Below are 15450 nucleotides of genomic sequence, written 5' to 3'. Positions count from 1 at the left end.
GGACCAAGAGCTGGAAAGTGGGATTAAGCTGGATAGCTCTTTTTCGGCCGGATCGGACACGATGGGCTGAATGGCCTCCTTCACAACGCACACTCAGGGTTACAGGAGTTGGGAGCAGAGTTTTGCAAAAGTTATGGACAGAGTCTCGCAGTTCCAAACACGTAAAATACTCAACACTCAGCCAATGATCCGAGCCGGGCTCTCAGCATCATTTACACCTTGACAGGTGAGGGAGTCACCTACACCCGCCCAGAGAGAGGGGGGAGAGAGGAGGGACCTACACCCACCCAGAGGGGGAGAGAGGAGGAGGAGGGACCTACACCCACCCAGAGAGATAGTCACAGACACCCACACCCGCCCAGAGGGAGGGAGTCACCTACACCAGCCCAGAGACAGAGAGTCACAGACACCTCCTCCCGCCCAGACAGGGAGTCACACGCGGACCAACAGAGAAAGAGGCAGAGACACAGCCTGGGGACCAACAGAGACTGGAATCGGCGGACGAAAGCAATCCAAGGCCAATGTGAGTGGAACTGGGACAAGCTGCAAGGAGAGAGCCGGGGGGGGGGGGGTAAGTTGGAGCGATCTGTAGCGGGATCCGAGCGACCCCAGGCACAGGACCCCCAACTAACTCACCCAGCCCAATAACCGGGCTCTCCCCTCGGGGGCTGCAGCCTCTGGTCCGTCCCCCACCTCCCAACACATGATCCGAGCCGGCAGAGCTCCGTGAGCACCGCCCGGTGTCTCCCAGCCCCCGGGGAGAGATTTCCCTGCCCGGTTACAGGTGCTGCGAGGTTTTAACTTCAGACTCCGGCTGGATCTCTGGGACTGTGCAGACTGCGAGTTGGAGCCATGGACGACGCTGCCCCTCAGAGCTGGTGGAAATTCACCTTCCTTCGCAAGAAGAGGTCCAGCCCCAAGGTGTTGTACGAGATCCCCGCGGACCGGAGCAACACCGAGAGCAAAGAGTGCGGGGAGAGAGAGACTCAGAGCAGGGCCGACTCTCAGCTGGAGGCCAAGCTGGAGAAAATCGTGGACAAAACGACCAAAGGCAGACACGTGAGAGTGTCCAACTCCGGCAGGTTCAAGGAGAAGAAAAAAGTCAGGTCGAGTCTGTCAGAAAACCCCGACCTCTATAACGATTCGGAGAACGGGGGCAGACCAGAGCCCTGAACAAAACACCCGGACCCCGCTTCAAAGAAAAGACTTTCCGTGACGATTCTGAATGAGAGGATTCTCCCCCAGACAGCACTGAAAGCACCAGCAATCCACTTAAAGGGTTAACCAGCAATCCACTTAAAGGGTTAACCAGCAATCCACTTAAAGGGTTAACCAGCAATCCACTTAAAGGGTTAACTCTGTGATCCGTTTAAAGGGTTAACCAGCAATCCACTTAAAGGGTTAACTCTGCCATCCGTTTAAAGGGTTACTTTCTCCAATCCAATTTAAAAGTGAACCTCTGGAATCCATTTAAATTCAGAAGAAACTGTTTTTTTCCCCCTGATATTTCAATTTGAACAGTCGGCTTTTAAAAGAGTCAAGATTTTTTTTTTAAAGTTTGACTTTACACTTTTTAAAAGAAAAATTGAACTCAGAAAGCCCTGGGTTTCCCAATGTGATTGGTGCCTGATTGCGAAAGAAATATTCCATGGAAGTTTTCTGGAAGAATTGGAAAGTGAAGGTTTGTGGAGGGGGAGTGAGGAGCGAGTGTGTAGCGGAGCCAGAGAGTATTCCATCCCCACTGATCTCAACAAGCTGCATCCATCCTGACTGAACATTTCAACCGGACATTGTGCGTGTGAGTGAGTGTGCAAATCACACAGATTGTGTGTGTGCGTGTGTGCATGAGTAGGATTAAGGCGAAGGTATGAATCACTGTAGAAAGGAGGAACTGAATCTTTGTTGGGTGAGGGTATTAAGGGTTATGGAACCAAGACAGGTAGATGGAATTAAGATACAGATCAGCCAAGATCTAATTGAATGGCAGAACAGGCTCGAGGGGCTGAATGGCCTCCTCCTTTCCCTATATTCCTAACTTTAAGTAAAAAAAAACGAAGTAAATTGAGTTGTGTTGAGTGCGTTGTGTTTAGCCAACAATGAAGGTTTAAAAGAAATGGGTCACAGGGAACTGGGTTTGGGCTCTGCACCCATCTAGTGTACAGTGTAATCAAGGGCACTGGTTTTCCTGAGAAACACATGGATTTTCGGAACGTGATCGCCAAAGGGTGCTAAAGATCGCAGGCTCATTTAAATAAAATCAGAATTTGACTTATTCAATCATCATAAAACCTGTGGCCCTGATTATAGGGAAACAGCAGAAACTTTGTAGACTGAAACCAGACTGGTGTCAGTTCAGGTTTGAGTGTGTGTAACCATCTCTTGCAAGTTGTGTCACATAGTGTAACCGCAACTGTGTGACGCTAGCTTTTAATATTAAAGTTTAAAAGGTTCCCGGATGGTTTACTGCACCAGCTTTAGAAACAGCAGGACATCTCCCAGACATCGGTTAGCAACACTTGGGGTGTTTAAATACTCATCTTTAAGTATGTGTTGTTAGGGCAGTGCTTTCTGCTGGTGTCTGTTTGTTATAAGCTCTGTGTCAGGCCAGTAGCTGCAGTATAAAGGCTGAATGACAAGTGTATCCTCCATTTTGGGGACAGAACGATAACTGGACTACTGGCCTCCATTCAGTTTCCATCAGCTTCACGTGTTGAGTGATTCAGGCCGCAGGTCCCTTATTTGTGATCGTGCCTGGTTGTGTGCCGTGAAGCTGCAAGGGGGTTGGAATCAGGGGGAAGGGACAGTTCTGCTGCTTTACCCCCAGTCCCCAAGCTGCTACATGGTTTGGACCAGTGTTGTCTAATACATGTGTGGCTAATTGGGAATCCAGATGTGGCTAATTGCGTTTCTGATTAGTACATTAAAAATAAGTAATAGACACCATTGGTCATGTGATCTCAATACTCCTATTCGCACCGCGTATGCATGTGAACTTTAACCCTTTTGTGTCTTTGTCAGTAAAATGGTAAGACAAAAATCAGAGTGAGTGAGTGTTTTTTGATCATTGAGTGTTTTACTTCCTTGGTTACTGAATGGTGGGAGGTGTTTCTTTAAAAAAAACTTGCATTTAGACGCGCCTTTCATGACCTTGTCGCTTTACAGCCAATGAAGTGCTTTTGAAGTGTAGTCACTGTTGTAATGTAGGAAATGTGGCAACTAATCTGTACACAGCAAGATCCCACAAATAGCAATGTGATAATGACCAGATAATCTGTTTTAGTAATGTTGGTTAAGGGATAGATATTGGCCAGGACACCGGGGAGAACTCCCCTGCTCTACTTCGAAATAGTGCCATGGGATCTTTTCGTCCAACTGAAAGGGCAGACGGGGCCTCACTTTAACGTCTCATCCAAAAGGTGGCACCTTCGACAGTGCAGCGCTCCCTCAGTACTGACCCCCCAACAGTGCAGCACTCCCTCAGTACTGACCCCCCGACAGTGCAGCGCTCCCTCAGTACTGACCCTCTGACAGTGCAGCGCTCCCTCAGTACTGACCCTCCGACAGTGCGGCGCTCCCTCAGTACTGACCCTCCGACAGTGCGGCGCTCCCTCAGTACTGACCCTCCGACAGTGCGGCGCTCCCTCAGTACTGACCCTCCGACAGTGCGGCGCTCCCTCAGTACTGACCCTCCGACAGTGCAGCGCTCCCTCAGTACTGACACTCCGACAGTGCAGCGCTCCCTCAGTACTGACCCTCCGACAGTGCAGCACTCCCTCAGTAATGTGATATGAGTGTCGGCCTGGATTTTGTGCTCAAGTCTCTGGAGTGGGACTTGAACCCACGACCTTCTGACTCAGAGGGTTAAGTAAATATCTATGTGAAGTACATTTACCTGTACTGTGTGTGAGGCGTTTTCTACTCAAATTAGTGCCTGTAGTTAAAACGGTGTCACCGTACCCACACCTGTGGCTAGTCAGCGATTTCTATTGGGCAGCACTGGCTACAAGATAAGTACTCTGAATCTAATGGCTTATCAGAGGTATCCCCATGGTAATTTCTAAAAATTTCCACCTGTGAGGTGATTGTATGATCTGAGAGACAAATGCCTCATATAATTTGCAAAAAAAAGTGACGCCTGATCTGTACGCAAAATTGAGAGGACAGCTCATTCATTTTATAAACTAAATCAAAAATTCATAAAACTGAGGTTTTGGTTAGCAATTCAGGGCAGCATCCAAATCCCACACATTAACACAAATCGTTCCACTGCCCCTCGCTCAACCTCTCTCTGGTCCTGCCTGGGAACAAGTAGGTTTCAAAAGCCAACCAAGGGATCTGACACCAGATTAAGCCACAGTGATTAGTATCGTTGGTAAAATATGGAGGTCCCCAAACACAATCTTTACCTGGAGCCCCTCGCAAGGCAGATGCCGCTCCTGGGGTGGGCTTTTATGCCCCTCCCCCTACGTTGGCGCGATGTAGGTTCTTATACGAAGAACGGCCACTTGGGCAGCGTATCCGTGGGCCGCTGGTACCCATGCAGCTGAATCCCAGCGAGGGCCTCTGCCTTCAGGGGAGGGAGAGCGCAGGGGAAAAGATAAACCTGGATCAAGTTGATCAGGGAAAGAGGTTGTAGTTTGGGTCCAATAGAAAGAAAGACTTGCATTTATATAGCGCCTTTCCTGACCTCAGGACAGCCAAAAGTGCTTTACAGACAGTGAAGTACTTTTGAAGTGTAGTCACTGTTGTAATGTAGAAAACGCAGCAGCCAATTTGCGCACAGCAAGATCCCACAAACAGCAATGAGATACTGACCAGATAATCTGTTTTTAGTGATGTTGGTTGAGGGATAAATATTGGCCAGGACACCAGAGAGAACTCTCCTGCTCTTCTTCAAATAGTGCCATGGGATCTTTTCATCCAACTGAGAGGGCATATGGGGCCTCAGTTTAATATCTCGTCTGAAAGACGGCACCTCCGACAGTGCAGTTCTCCCTCAGTATTGGCCTGGATTATGTGCTCTGAGTCTCTGACTCAGAGGTGAGAGGGCCACCCACTAAGTCACGGCTGACGTGCCACAGACAACATAGGCCAATGGCAGTGCTCATTGCTCTTGTGAGATGTGGGTTTTGAATGTTCTGCTTTTTGAATTTTAGGATTAAGGTCAGTATATGATGTGGCATCAGCTGCGTACAGTGTAAGGGACAGTGCAGGCCCCTGTTTTAGGTGGTTCATTGCGAGGTTCCCCTCATTCCTTTATATCTTTAGAGTGAATTATTATAATGATGTAAAGGATTAGAGGGCTGAATCTTCAATGAGTGGAATTACATAACCTGCTCGTACTACATTTCCATGTGTCCTATTTTTAAAATGACTTAGTAACTGCAGAAAGTGGTGTATATGGGAATGTACTCTGAGTGCATTGAGGTTTGTACATGAATTTCCCTGGTTGGAGATTCTACCCTTAGATTTACAACAGGTTGTCTGTGTTAAAGGGAGGCTTCCTCCTTCCCCTTGTGAATGTTTTGGAAATGAAATCCTCGAACCCTTCACATTTATAAATCACAGAACAATACCTGGTGATTACAGATAGTCTTTCCAACTGCCCGTTGCCACGGCAATCACAGTGTGCAGACAGAGAGGTGTTACCTAAAAGGCCACCGAATATACAAACCACCAAAAAAAAAGAGAGGCAGAAACACAGGTGTTCTTCTCCGCAGCCTTCAACATGTCATCAATGACGACGAACACCTCACTATGGCCATCCCCACACCTCCACTACTCGCCTTTAAACAGCCACCCAACCTCAAACAGACCATCGTTCGCAGCAAATTACCCAGCTTTCAGGAGAACAGCGTCCACGACACCACACAACCCTGCCACGGTAACCTCTGCAAGACATGCCAGATCATCGGCACAGATACCACCATCACACGAGAGGACACCACCCACCAGGTGCATGGTTCATACTCCTGTGACTCGGCCAACGTTGTCTACCTCATACGTTGCAGGAAAGGATGCCCCAGAGCATGGTACATTGGCGAGACCATGCAGACGCTGCGACAACGGATGAACGGACACCGCGCAACAATCGCCAGACAGGAGGGTTCCCTCCCAGTCGGGGAACGCTTCAGCAGTCAAGGACATTCAGCCACCGACCTTCGGGTAAGCATACTCCAAGGCGGGCTTCGAGACACACGACAACGCAAAATCATCGAGCAGAAATTGATAGCCAAGTTCCACACCCATGAGGACGGCCTCAACCGGGATCTTGGGTTCATGTCACGCTACACGTAACCCCACCAGCGAACAAATGTTATGTTTTTAATACAACGGGTCATTTGCTGTCTTTTCTATGTTTCTGCCTCTTTTTTTTTGGTGGTTTGTATATTCGGTGGCCTTTTAGGTGACACCTCTCTGTCTGCACACTGTGATTGCTGTGGCAACGGGCAGTTGGAAAGACTGTCTGTAATCACCAAGCATTGTTCTGTGATTTATAAATGCGAAGGGTTCGAGGATTTCATTTCCACAACATTCACCTGAGGAAGGAGGAAGCCTCCGAAAGCTTGTGAATTTCAAATAAAATTGTTGGACTATAACTTGGTGTTGTAACATTGTTTACAATTGTCAACCCCAGTCCATCACCGGCATCTCCACATTAAAGGAAGGCAACAGGGGACAGTCACATTGTGGATGGGGCAGGCTTTCATGCAGGAGGTATGGGTCGGAGATGGGGATACAATAACTGTATCCTCGATATTGCAACCCATATTCCCTGCAAACATTAGCTCCACGCTGGGGACGTTAGGTAATGGAATCACCCCTTATATCTTGTAAATCTTATACACTTAGTTTATCACCGTTGTCTGCAATTCTTTATTAGAGAATGACTGGCAGGGCTTGGGTAGCGTCTGGTCTCTGCTGAATTAGCTGAACTCAGCTTGGGCATCACAATTGCCAGGGTTCCTGCTCCTGATCACTGTCCCTCTGTGAGTGAGGCTATTCGGGCCTCGGGTGAGGTCAGGACCAGGCTCGGGTGTAAAGTTCACCACAGCCAAATAACTGACTGTATCTCTACCCATACTGTGTCCACTGCCGATCTCCGTTACTGAAACCCCTTCTTTCCGCTGTTGTATTCACCAATATTGCACCCCACCCCCTCTCATTTCCCAATTTACCCTGTCCTTTCTAAAGATCCTATATCCTGGAATATTTAGCTCTTAATCTTGCTCAGCCTGTAGCCAAGTAACGGCTACTGCATCATACTCTTTAAGCTGAATTTGTGCTTCTAACTCACTTGTTTTATTTCTTATGCTATGTGTGTCCGTGTACAGAACTCTTACTGGGTAACTGACCCCACTCTGTCCTTATGCCCTGATGGTCTTTTTCTCTCACTGTTCGATTTACAGAGCGGATTTTCCCCTCCCACCCCCATAACTAGTTTGAATCTTTCCCCACTGCCATATTTAGCTTTCCGCAAGGACACGGGAGCCCTCAGTTGCCTCAGTTGTTGACCGTATTTGAGGGGAGATGTGATCCAGGTGTGTGAACGATAAAAGGAATCAATGAAACATTATTTATCCTGGAAATTAAGCGCTGGTTCGAAGGACACGAGTACAACAATCGATCTTGCCTTACCCAACCTAACCATGCCTCAAGCAAGTATAGAGATTAGGAAAACCAGTTCTCGCCACAGGATAATGCATACATGGAACAGATGCCCAGAGAAGGGAGATGATGTGAGTCAATAGGCACTTTTAAAGGGGCCCAGAACAATATCTATTGAGACAGGATCGTGGATTAGAGACAGATTAGCAGTTCTGCTTGTTTATGTTTCAGGCGAGTTGGGGAAGGTACATAAATGTTCAAAGTAGGGGATCAACAGGTGGGTGGGGGTCCGTTATCTGATTATTCTATCACGGTCTCTGTTTCTTACCTTGATAGCCCTCACCAGTCAGATCATTTGCATTTATAGCAGATTAAAAACAGGATATACTTTTAAATGTAAAGGTATTTCAGCACAGAGTCATCTAATCATTTGTACAGCATTAATTTATTGAATTCACTCTTACTTTGATAGATGTTGAGGATCGTCTCCCACTATTCTATGAAAGCATTTAATCACAACAACTTGCATTTATACAGCGCCTTTAACGTAGTATAACCTCCCAAGGCGCTTCACAGGACAAGAGACAAAAGTTGACACTGAACCACATAGCACAGGGGGAAGGGGCAGAGTCAGAGAGAAATAGAGAGAAAGTGTGTGAGAGGCATACAGAGAGAAAGAGAGAGGGAGACAAAGAATTAAAGGAGTATGACGAGTAGAGGGAGGGTTACAGAAACAGAACGATTTTCTTTAAACTTTGTCTGAGCAATGCTACGGGAATTGGTTTGAGCAGCTTTATTACTGTAATATTAGTGTTTGTTTCAGTGCCACAGTGCATGAGCTGAAAACAGACAAATAGGGTCAGCCCAGCCCAGGGGACCTTCCCCCACACCAGCTGGCATTTTAAGGGTTAAAAGTTCAATCTTATGAATCCTCGATCTCCATTTTGCACTAGAAATAGCGGTAACATTAAACGCATCCCAATCAGTGCGTAAATGAAGGAAGGAATATTCCGGATTCTGTTTTTAATCTCGTTTATTACTTTCCTTCCCCTTCACCATGTGTAAGTTCCCAACCGAGTATCTTGGTACCAGGCCTTTGCTATTGCTGCTCTTAAACTGGGCACTCATAGGTAGGGTGTCCCCATTAGCCCCCTCCTCCTCCCCCAAATATGCTTGATGACTTTTTTTTCAGAAAAGCCATTGCAAGGTTAATGTTTCACCAACATCATTGTGTTATAAAAATTTAAACCTTGTTATGTGAGATTCTTAATGAAGCTAAGGGTAACTGTAGACTGTTAGGTAAGAGGGTAAATTGATACAAGACATTTACATCATGGTCCAGGCAGAGGATATATGAATAGAGCTTAATACCTGCACCTTTCAACAGGAATGCGTCAACAGAGACCTGCATGAAACAAGCACAGGCTTTAACTCACTGAGCCATGGTGGTGTGTTCCTCAAACATTCAGCTACAACACAGTGGAAAGAATTGTTTAGCTACTCATGAGACTCCCCTGGGCTGTTAATGGTTCTATTAGCCCAATGCAGTCTTTAGAATCATAGAATGGTTACAGTACAGAAGGAGGCCATTTGGCCCATTGATCCCGTGCTGGCTCTTTATAGGAGCAATCCAGTTAGTCCCATTCACCCGCTCTGTCCCCTGCAAATTTTTTCCCTTCAAGTATTTATCCAATTCCCTTTTGAAAGCTTCGGTTGAATCTGCATCCACCGCCCTTTCAGGCAGCGCGTTCCAGATCATAACAACTCACTGTGTAAAAGAAGTTTCTCCTCATGTCATCTTTGGTTCTTTTGCCAATCATCTTAAATCTGTGTCCGCCAATGGGAACAGTTTCTCTTTAATTACTTTATCTAAACCCTTCATGATTTTGAACACTTCTATCAAATCTCCTCTCAACCTTCTCTGCTCTAAAGATAACAACCCCAGCCTCTCCAGTCTATCAACGTAACTGAAGTCCCTCATCCCTGTAACTATTCTAGTAAATCTTTTCTGCACCCTCTCTAAGGCCTTCAGATCCTTCCTAAAGTGCAGTGCCCAGAATTGGACACAATACTCCAGTTGTGATGGGATGGATTAGCTCCTTGACTTGGACATATATTGGCCGTTCCTTCATCGTCGCTCGGTCAAAATCCTACCTAACCTACCTAACAGCACTTTGGGAGCACCTTCACCACACGGACTGTAGCGGTTCAAGAAGAAGGCCCACCACCACCTTCTCAAGGGGTGACCAGAAATGAGCAATAAATGCCGGCCTTGCCAGTGACGCCCACGTTCTCAAGAGTTTCACCTTTCTTTTTACAGTGGAGTTATTGGGGGGGTCATGTTCCCCTCTTTGTTCACCTGGCCCGACACCTCTGGAGTTGAGCAGGCAGGAGCATAGCTTCCTCACACTGCCATTGACACAGCTCCCCCACTCTCTCCATTCCAGAACCTCGCCCACCCCCCGGCTTACCAGGTGGAGCACGATTTGAAACCGGGTCCATTCCTGTTTGGTGGCTCTTGGTGTTGGCAAACAAATGCACTCCAATCAAAATGAAAGGGGCCCATTTGATGCAGTGTCCACTATATGATCTAAACTCCTCAAATAGTCCTGATAAGAAAGAAATTGCATTTATATAACGCTTTTCACAACCTCAGGAGATCACATAGTGCTTTACAGCCAATGAAGTGCTTTTGAAGTGTAGTCACGTTGTGATGTAGGAAACACGGCAGCCAATTTGTGCACAGCAAGATCCCACAAACAGGAATGAGATAAATCACCAGATAATCTTTTTTTGGTGGTGTTGGTTGAGGGATAAATATTGGCCAGGACACTGGGGAGAACTCCCCGCTCTTCTTCAAAACTGTGCTGTGGGATCTTTTACATCCACCTGAGAGGGCAGATGGGGGCCTCGGTTTAACATCTCATCAGACAGTGCAGCACTCCCTCAGTACTGCACTGGGAACAGCGGCCTAAGTCTCTGGAGTGGGTACTGGAACCTACAACCTTCTGACATCAGAGGCGAGAGTTCTACCCACTGAGCCAAGGCTGACACCATGAGGTTGATACTGAGGCTGACTCGGGCAGCCAATACGGAACCAGTTATGCTACAATCGCAGCAGAGTCCATGTGGGACAGATTCCCTGCCAAAGAGTTAAGCCGCTCCACCATTGTTAATAACCCCAGCTCAGTGACTGAACTCAGTATTTCAATTTCCCCCAGTGGAAACCTATTGCCTATTTCTCTGAAAGCCCATGAACAAGTAACAGCAGAATTTTTTTTTTTAATTTAATTTCACTCCCCTTTGGAAAGGGCAGAGAACGGGGAGGGGGTCATTTTGACTTTGGGCGAGAGTGTGAAAAGGGGGATATGGATTCATCCGCTGTTATTGCTCCCTATTTTCATTTCCACTGAAGTCAAGCGGGAGAGATGTACAATGGGTGCCTGATCCGATATCATCCATTTTACACTGTCACCCAAAGTCAAAATGACCCCGAGGGAATATTGCAGAAAAATAATTTGTCCTCTGGTTTTTCACGAGTTGTAACGTTAATCTCCACAATTATTGTCATCAAATACCTGCGGAAAACAGGACCCTGAAGGCTTTTTTTAAGTGGGCCAAACACATTCAGGCAGAGGGTTCCACGTGTGGTCTCACTAACCCTAGTCCAGGACACCTTATATTCAGTAGACCTGCACCTTACAATGATGCAGACCATTGTCTCATAATAACTGACCTGAACAAGTCAACCATAACAACAACAACTTGCATTTATATAGCGCCTTTAATATAGTAAAACGTCCCAAGGCGCTTCACAGGAGCGATTATCAAATAAAATTTGACACCGAGCCACATAAGGAGATTTTGGGACAGGTGACCAAAAGCTTGGTCAAAAAAGTAGGCTTTAAGGAACATTTTAAAGGAGAGAGGCAGAGAGGTTTAGGGAGGGAATGGTGGAGTGATGGAAATCAGGGATACGCTAAAGGCCAGAATTGGAGGAGCGCAGAGATCTCGGAGGGTTGTAGGGCTGGAGGAGGTTACAGAGATAGGGAGGGGCCATGGAGGGATTTGAAAACAAAAATCGAGACACTGCTGGATTGGGAGCCAATGTAGGTCAGTGATCAGAGGAGTGATAAAGGTAAGTGGGTGTGCAGACGGAAAATTATAACTTTCTGGGAGAATTTTCGAGGAGTATTTTCCTACTCTTCTAACATTCAACCCTCGCTTTTCTAATTCCAACAATGACATTAAACATTCAATACACGGACATTTATATTTCGGAATCATGATGGGCTCCCCAATAACGACATAAAAGACACAGGCTCAGATTTCCACATGGGTTTCCCAGATCTCCGGCGGAAGATTGTCGGGGACCTGGGAGAAATGGTGTAACCGGCAATTTGCGGAATTTCTCCACGTTTCTGCTGAAGTTACAGCGGGAGTTTGGGAGAATCTTACAGAATTTCTACCTCAGTCTCTGAGCAGTAGGGAATGGAAAGTCCGATGATTAATACACGAAATGTGCTCAGTCAGCTGATCTCTCACTCCCGGGTATCTGTTATTCTATATATAAACCCCCCGAACCCCTCGATTAGATTCCAGTCTGTAACTCACTCCCGGGTATCTGTTATTCTATATATAAACCCCCCGAACCCCTCGATTAGATTCCAGTCTGTAACTCACTCCCGGGTATCTGTTATTCTATATATAAACCCCCCGAACCCCTCGATTAGATTCCAGTCTGTAACTCACTCCCGGGTATCTGTTATTCTATATATAAACCCCCCGAACCCCTCGATTAGATTCCAGTCTGTAACTCACTCCCGGGTATCTGTTATTCTATATATAAACCCCCCGAACCCCTCGATTAGATTCCAGCCTGTAACTCACTCCCGGGGATCTGTTATTCTATATATAAACCCCCCGAACCCCTCGATTAGATTCCAGCCTGTAACTCACTCCTGGGGATCTGTTACTGGTGATCACCGCTCGGGTGTTCTGACCGTCTCTCTCCGACCTGCAGTAAAGTTTTACCCAGTTACTCTTCATATGGAGACTAACGAAACACGTGGGAACACATCACTCTCTATGCAGAAACGTTTCTGTGTTTAGGGATTAACGTGAATCCTATGTAAACAGAGAAGAGTCAAAGCCAACAACGCAGCAACAACATTCCGGGCTGTAACTCAGCAACTTTCCCCTGGGATTCGGATTTTCCCGCACTGGGTCCTGGACAGGGAGACGCTGGGCAGTAACTCACAGGCTGATGGGGACGTTTATTCTTTAATAGAATTTCACACTGAGCCGGGCGACTGAACAAAACCGGCGTCTCGCTGGGTAAAGTCCGCAGCTGATTATTTGAATACTTTACAAACCGGTTACCATGGGGGCACAGTCACAGGCTTCAGCTTTGCTGCACAAAATTCATTTCGGATAATTTACAGACTGGCATCTCATATATATATATATATATACATAGGATTACACATGGGCAGGGATCTGTGTATATAGAATAAGAGGTGGGCTGCGAACTGTATACATACAGAATAACATGCACAAGGTTGGGATCTACATATATATAGGATAACATACAGGCTGAAGTCTATATAGGATATAGACAGGCTGGAGTCTGTATCTATAGGATAACACATGGGCTGGGCTCTGTATACATAGGATAATATACAGGGTGGAGTCTTTTTCTGAGATGCATTAAGCAAACTCTGCAAGAAGTGAACCCCACTATGTCAGGTCTGTAGTTGGTTTATTGGCAGCATCATTGCCAGGACTGCTGCTGCTGCCCATCCTGTAGGTCACTGGCACAACCCATGGGAATTTGGTTCTGGACTTTCAAACATGTCAATAATCAACCAGAGAGGTCACAGATAAGAGGCAATGTCCTGTTATCATAGATAAGGCTGATCCTTTCCCCCTTCACTATCTTTTTTTGTTCGTTCATGGGATGTGGGCGTTGCTGGCGAGGCTGGCATTTATTGCCCATCCCTAATTGCCCTTATCTACTCAAAGTAGAGTCAGCTGTGGCACGGTGTGTAGCACTCTCGCCTCTGAGTCAGAAGATTGTGGGTTCAGAGTCCCACTCCAGAGACTTGAGCACAAAATCTAGGCTGACCCTCCCAGTGCAGTACTGAGGGAGTGCTGCATTGTTGGAGGTGCCACCTTTTGGATGAGGTGTTAAATATCTGCCCTCTCTGCTGGATATAAAAGATCCCATGGCACTATTCAAAGGACAGAGCAGGGGTGTTCTGGCCAATATTTGTCCTGCAAAAAAGATTACAAAGATGATAGCAGAAATGGAAGGTTACACTTATCAGGAAAGATTGAACAGGCTGGGGATCTCCTCTCTAGGAAAGAGAGGGCTTAGGGGTGACCCGATACAGATCTTTAAGATAGCATGGATTTATGGGGGAGACCAGAACTAGGGGCTGTAAATATAAGAGTCACTAATAAATTCAGAAAAAACTTCTTTACCCAGAGAGTGGTTAAAAATGTGGAACTCGCTACCACAAGGAGTAGTTGAGGGGAATAGTATAGATACATTTAAGGGGAAGCTGGATAAACACATGAGGGAGAAAGGAATAGAAGGATAGGGTGAGATGAAATAGGGAGGGAGGAGGCTCGTGAGGAGCATAAACACCGGCATGGACCTGTTGGGCCGAATGGCCTGTTTCTGTGCTGTACATTCTATATTACTAATAGTGATGGTGCCATTTCAACCCCAAAAGTCTCACTAACGTTACTTGACTGGGAGGGGGTAAGAATTGTAAATTTGCCAAAAGACAATGTTAGTTTAAGAGGTGGGTTGAGAGGTTAGAATGTTGCTAGTGATGGTGTCCTCATTTAATTTATGGGACACCGCCCAGTATCAGTCTATAGCGAACTGTGTGCCAAACCAGAAAATCGAGACAGACTCGTTGTACAGGAAACAGAACAAACACAGGCCCTTTTTTTTCTTCAATAATAAAGAAACTGGGCCCCGGATTCTTACCTTTCTTCTGTTTTGGTTTCTGTGCCATGATTTCATAATCGGGTTGTGTTGGAGAGTGTCAATGCAAATATGGTGCGGAGTCGTCATGGCAACGTGTCTCCTGCTCACAAATTTGCCCCAGAGATAGGGCAGACTGGTCCATTCACTTGGCCCAGTGGGCAGCCCTCTCACCTCTCAGTCAGAAGATTGTGGGTTCAAGGCCCACTCCAGGAACTTGAGCCCATAATCTAAGCTGACACTCCAGTGCCAGTACTGAGGGAGTGCTGCACTCTCAGCAGTGCCGTCTTTCGGATGAGATATTAAACTGAGACACCGTTTACCCTCTCAGGTGGGCATAAAAGATCTCATAGCACTATTTCAAAGAAGAGCAGAGGGGTTCAGGGTATTTACTGTGAGAATCACACAGTCCTGGGGTTCAGGGTATTTACTGTGAGAATCACACAGTCCTGGGGTTCAGGATATTTACTGTGAGAATCACACAGTCCTGGGGTTCAGGGTATTTACTGTGAGAATCACACAGTCCTGGGGTTCAGGGTATTTACTGTGAGAATCACACAGTCCTGAGGTTCAGGGTATTTACTGTCAGAATCACACAGTCCTGGGGTTCAGGGTATTTACTGTCAGAATCACACAATCCTGGGGTTCAGGGTATTTACTGTGAGAATCACACAGTCCTGGGGTTCAGGGTATTTACTGTCAGAATCACACAATCCTGGGGTTCAGGGTATTTACTGTGAGAATCACACAGTCCTGGGGTTCAGGGTATTTATTGTCAGAATCACACATTACTGGGGATCAGGCACAACAAACTGATCTGAATTTCCCTTGCACAGTCTGTG

The 15450-nt window shown here is 46.5% G+C and overlaps 1 protein-coding gene across 1 annotated transcript; it reads left to right on the top strand.

The window, feature by feature from the left end:
• The first annotated feature begins 281 nt into the window (after window positions 1-281).
• On the top strand, window positions 282-3040 carry LOC137300244 (proline-rich protein 15-like protein). Its single transcript, XM_067969353.1, has one exon. The coding sequence runs from the start codon at window positions 853-855 to the stop codon at window positions 1171-1173; it is 321 nt and encodes a 106-aa protein (XP_067825454.1). The 5' UTR covers window positions 282-852; the 3' UTR covers window positions 1174-3040.
• The last annotated feature ends 12410 nt before the right edge of the window (window positions 3041-15450 follow it).

This window comes from Heptranchias perlo, chromosome 30, assembly GCF_035084215.1.
Source record: "Heptranchias perlo isolate sHepPer1 chromosome 30, sHepPer1.hap1, whole genome shotgun sequence".
Classification (NCBI taxonomy): Eukaryota; Metazoa; Chordata; class Chondrichthyes; order Hexanchiformes; family Hexanchidae; genus Heptranchias; species Heptranchias perlo.
The sequence above is the reverse complement of the archived record's forward strand: the minus strand, read 5'-3'. Positions and strand labels throughout refer to the sequence as shown.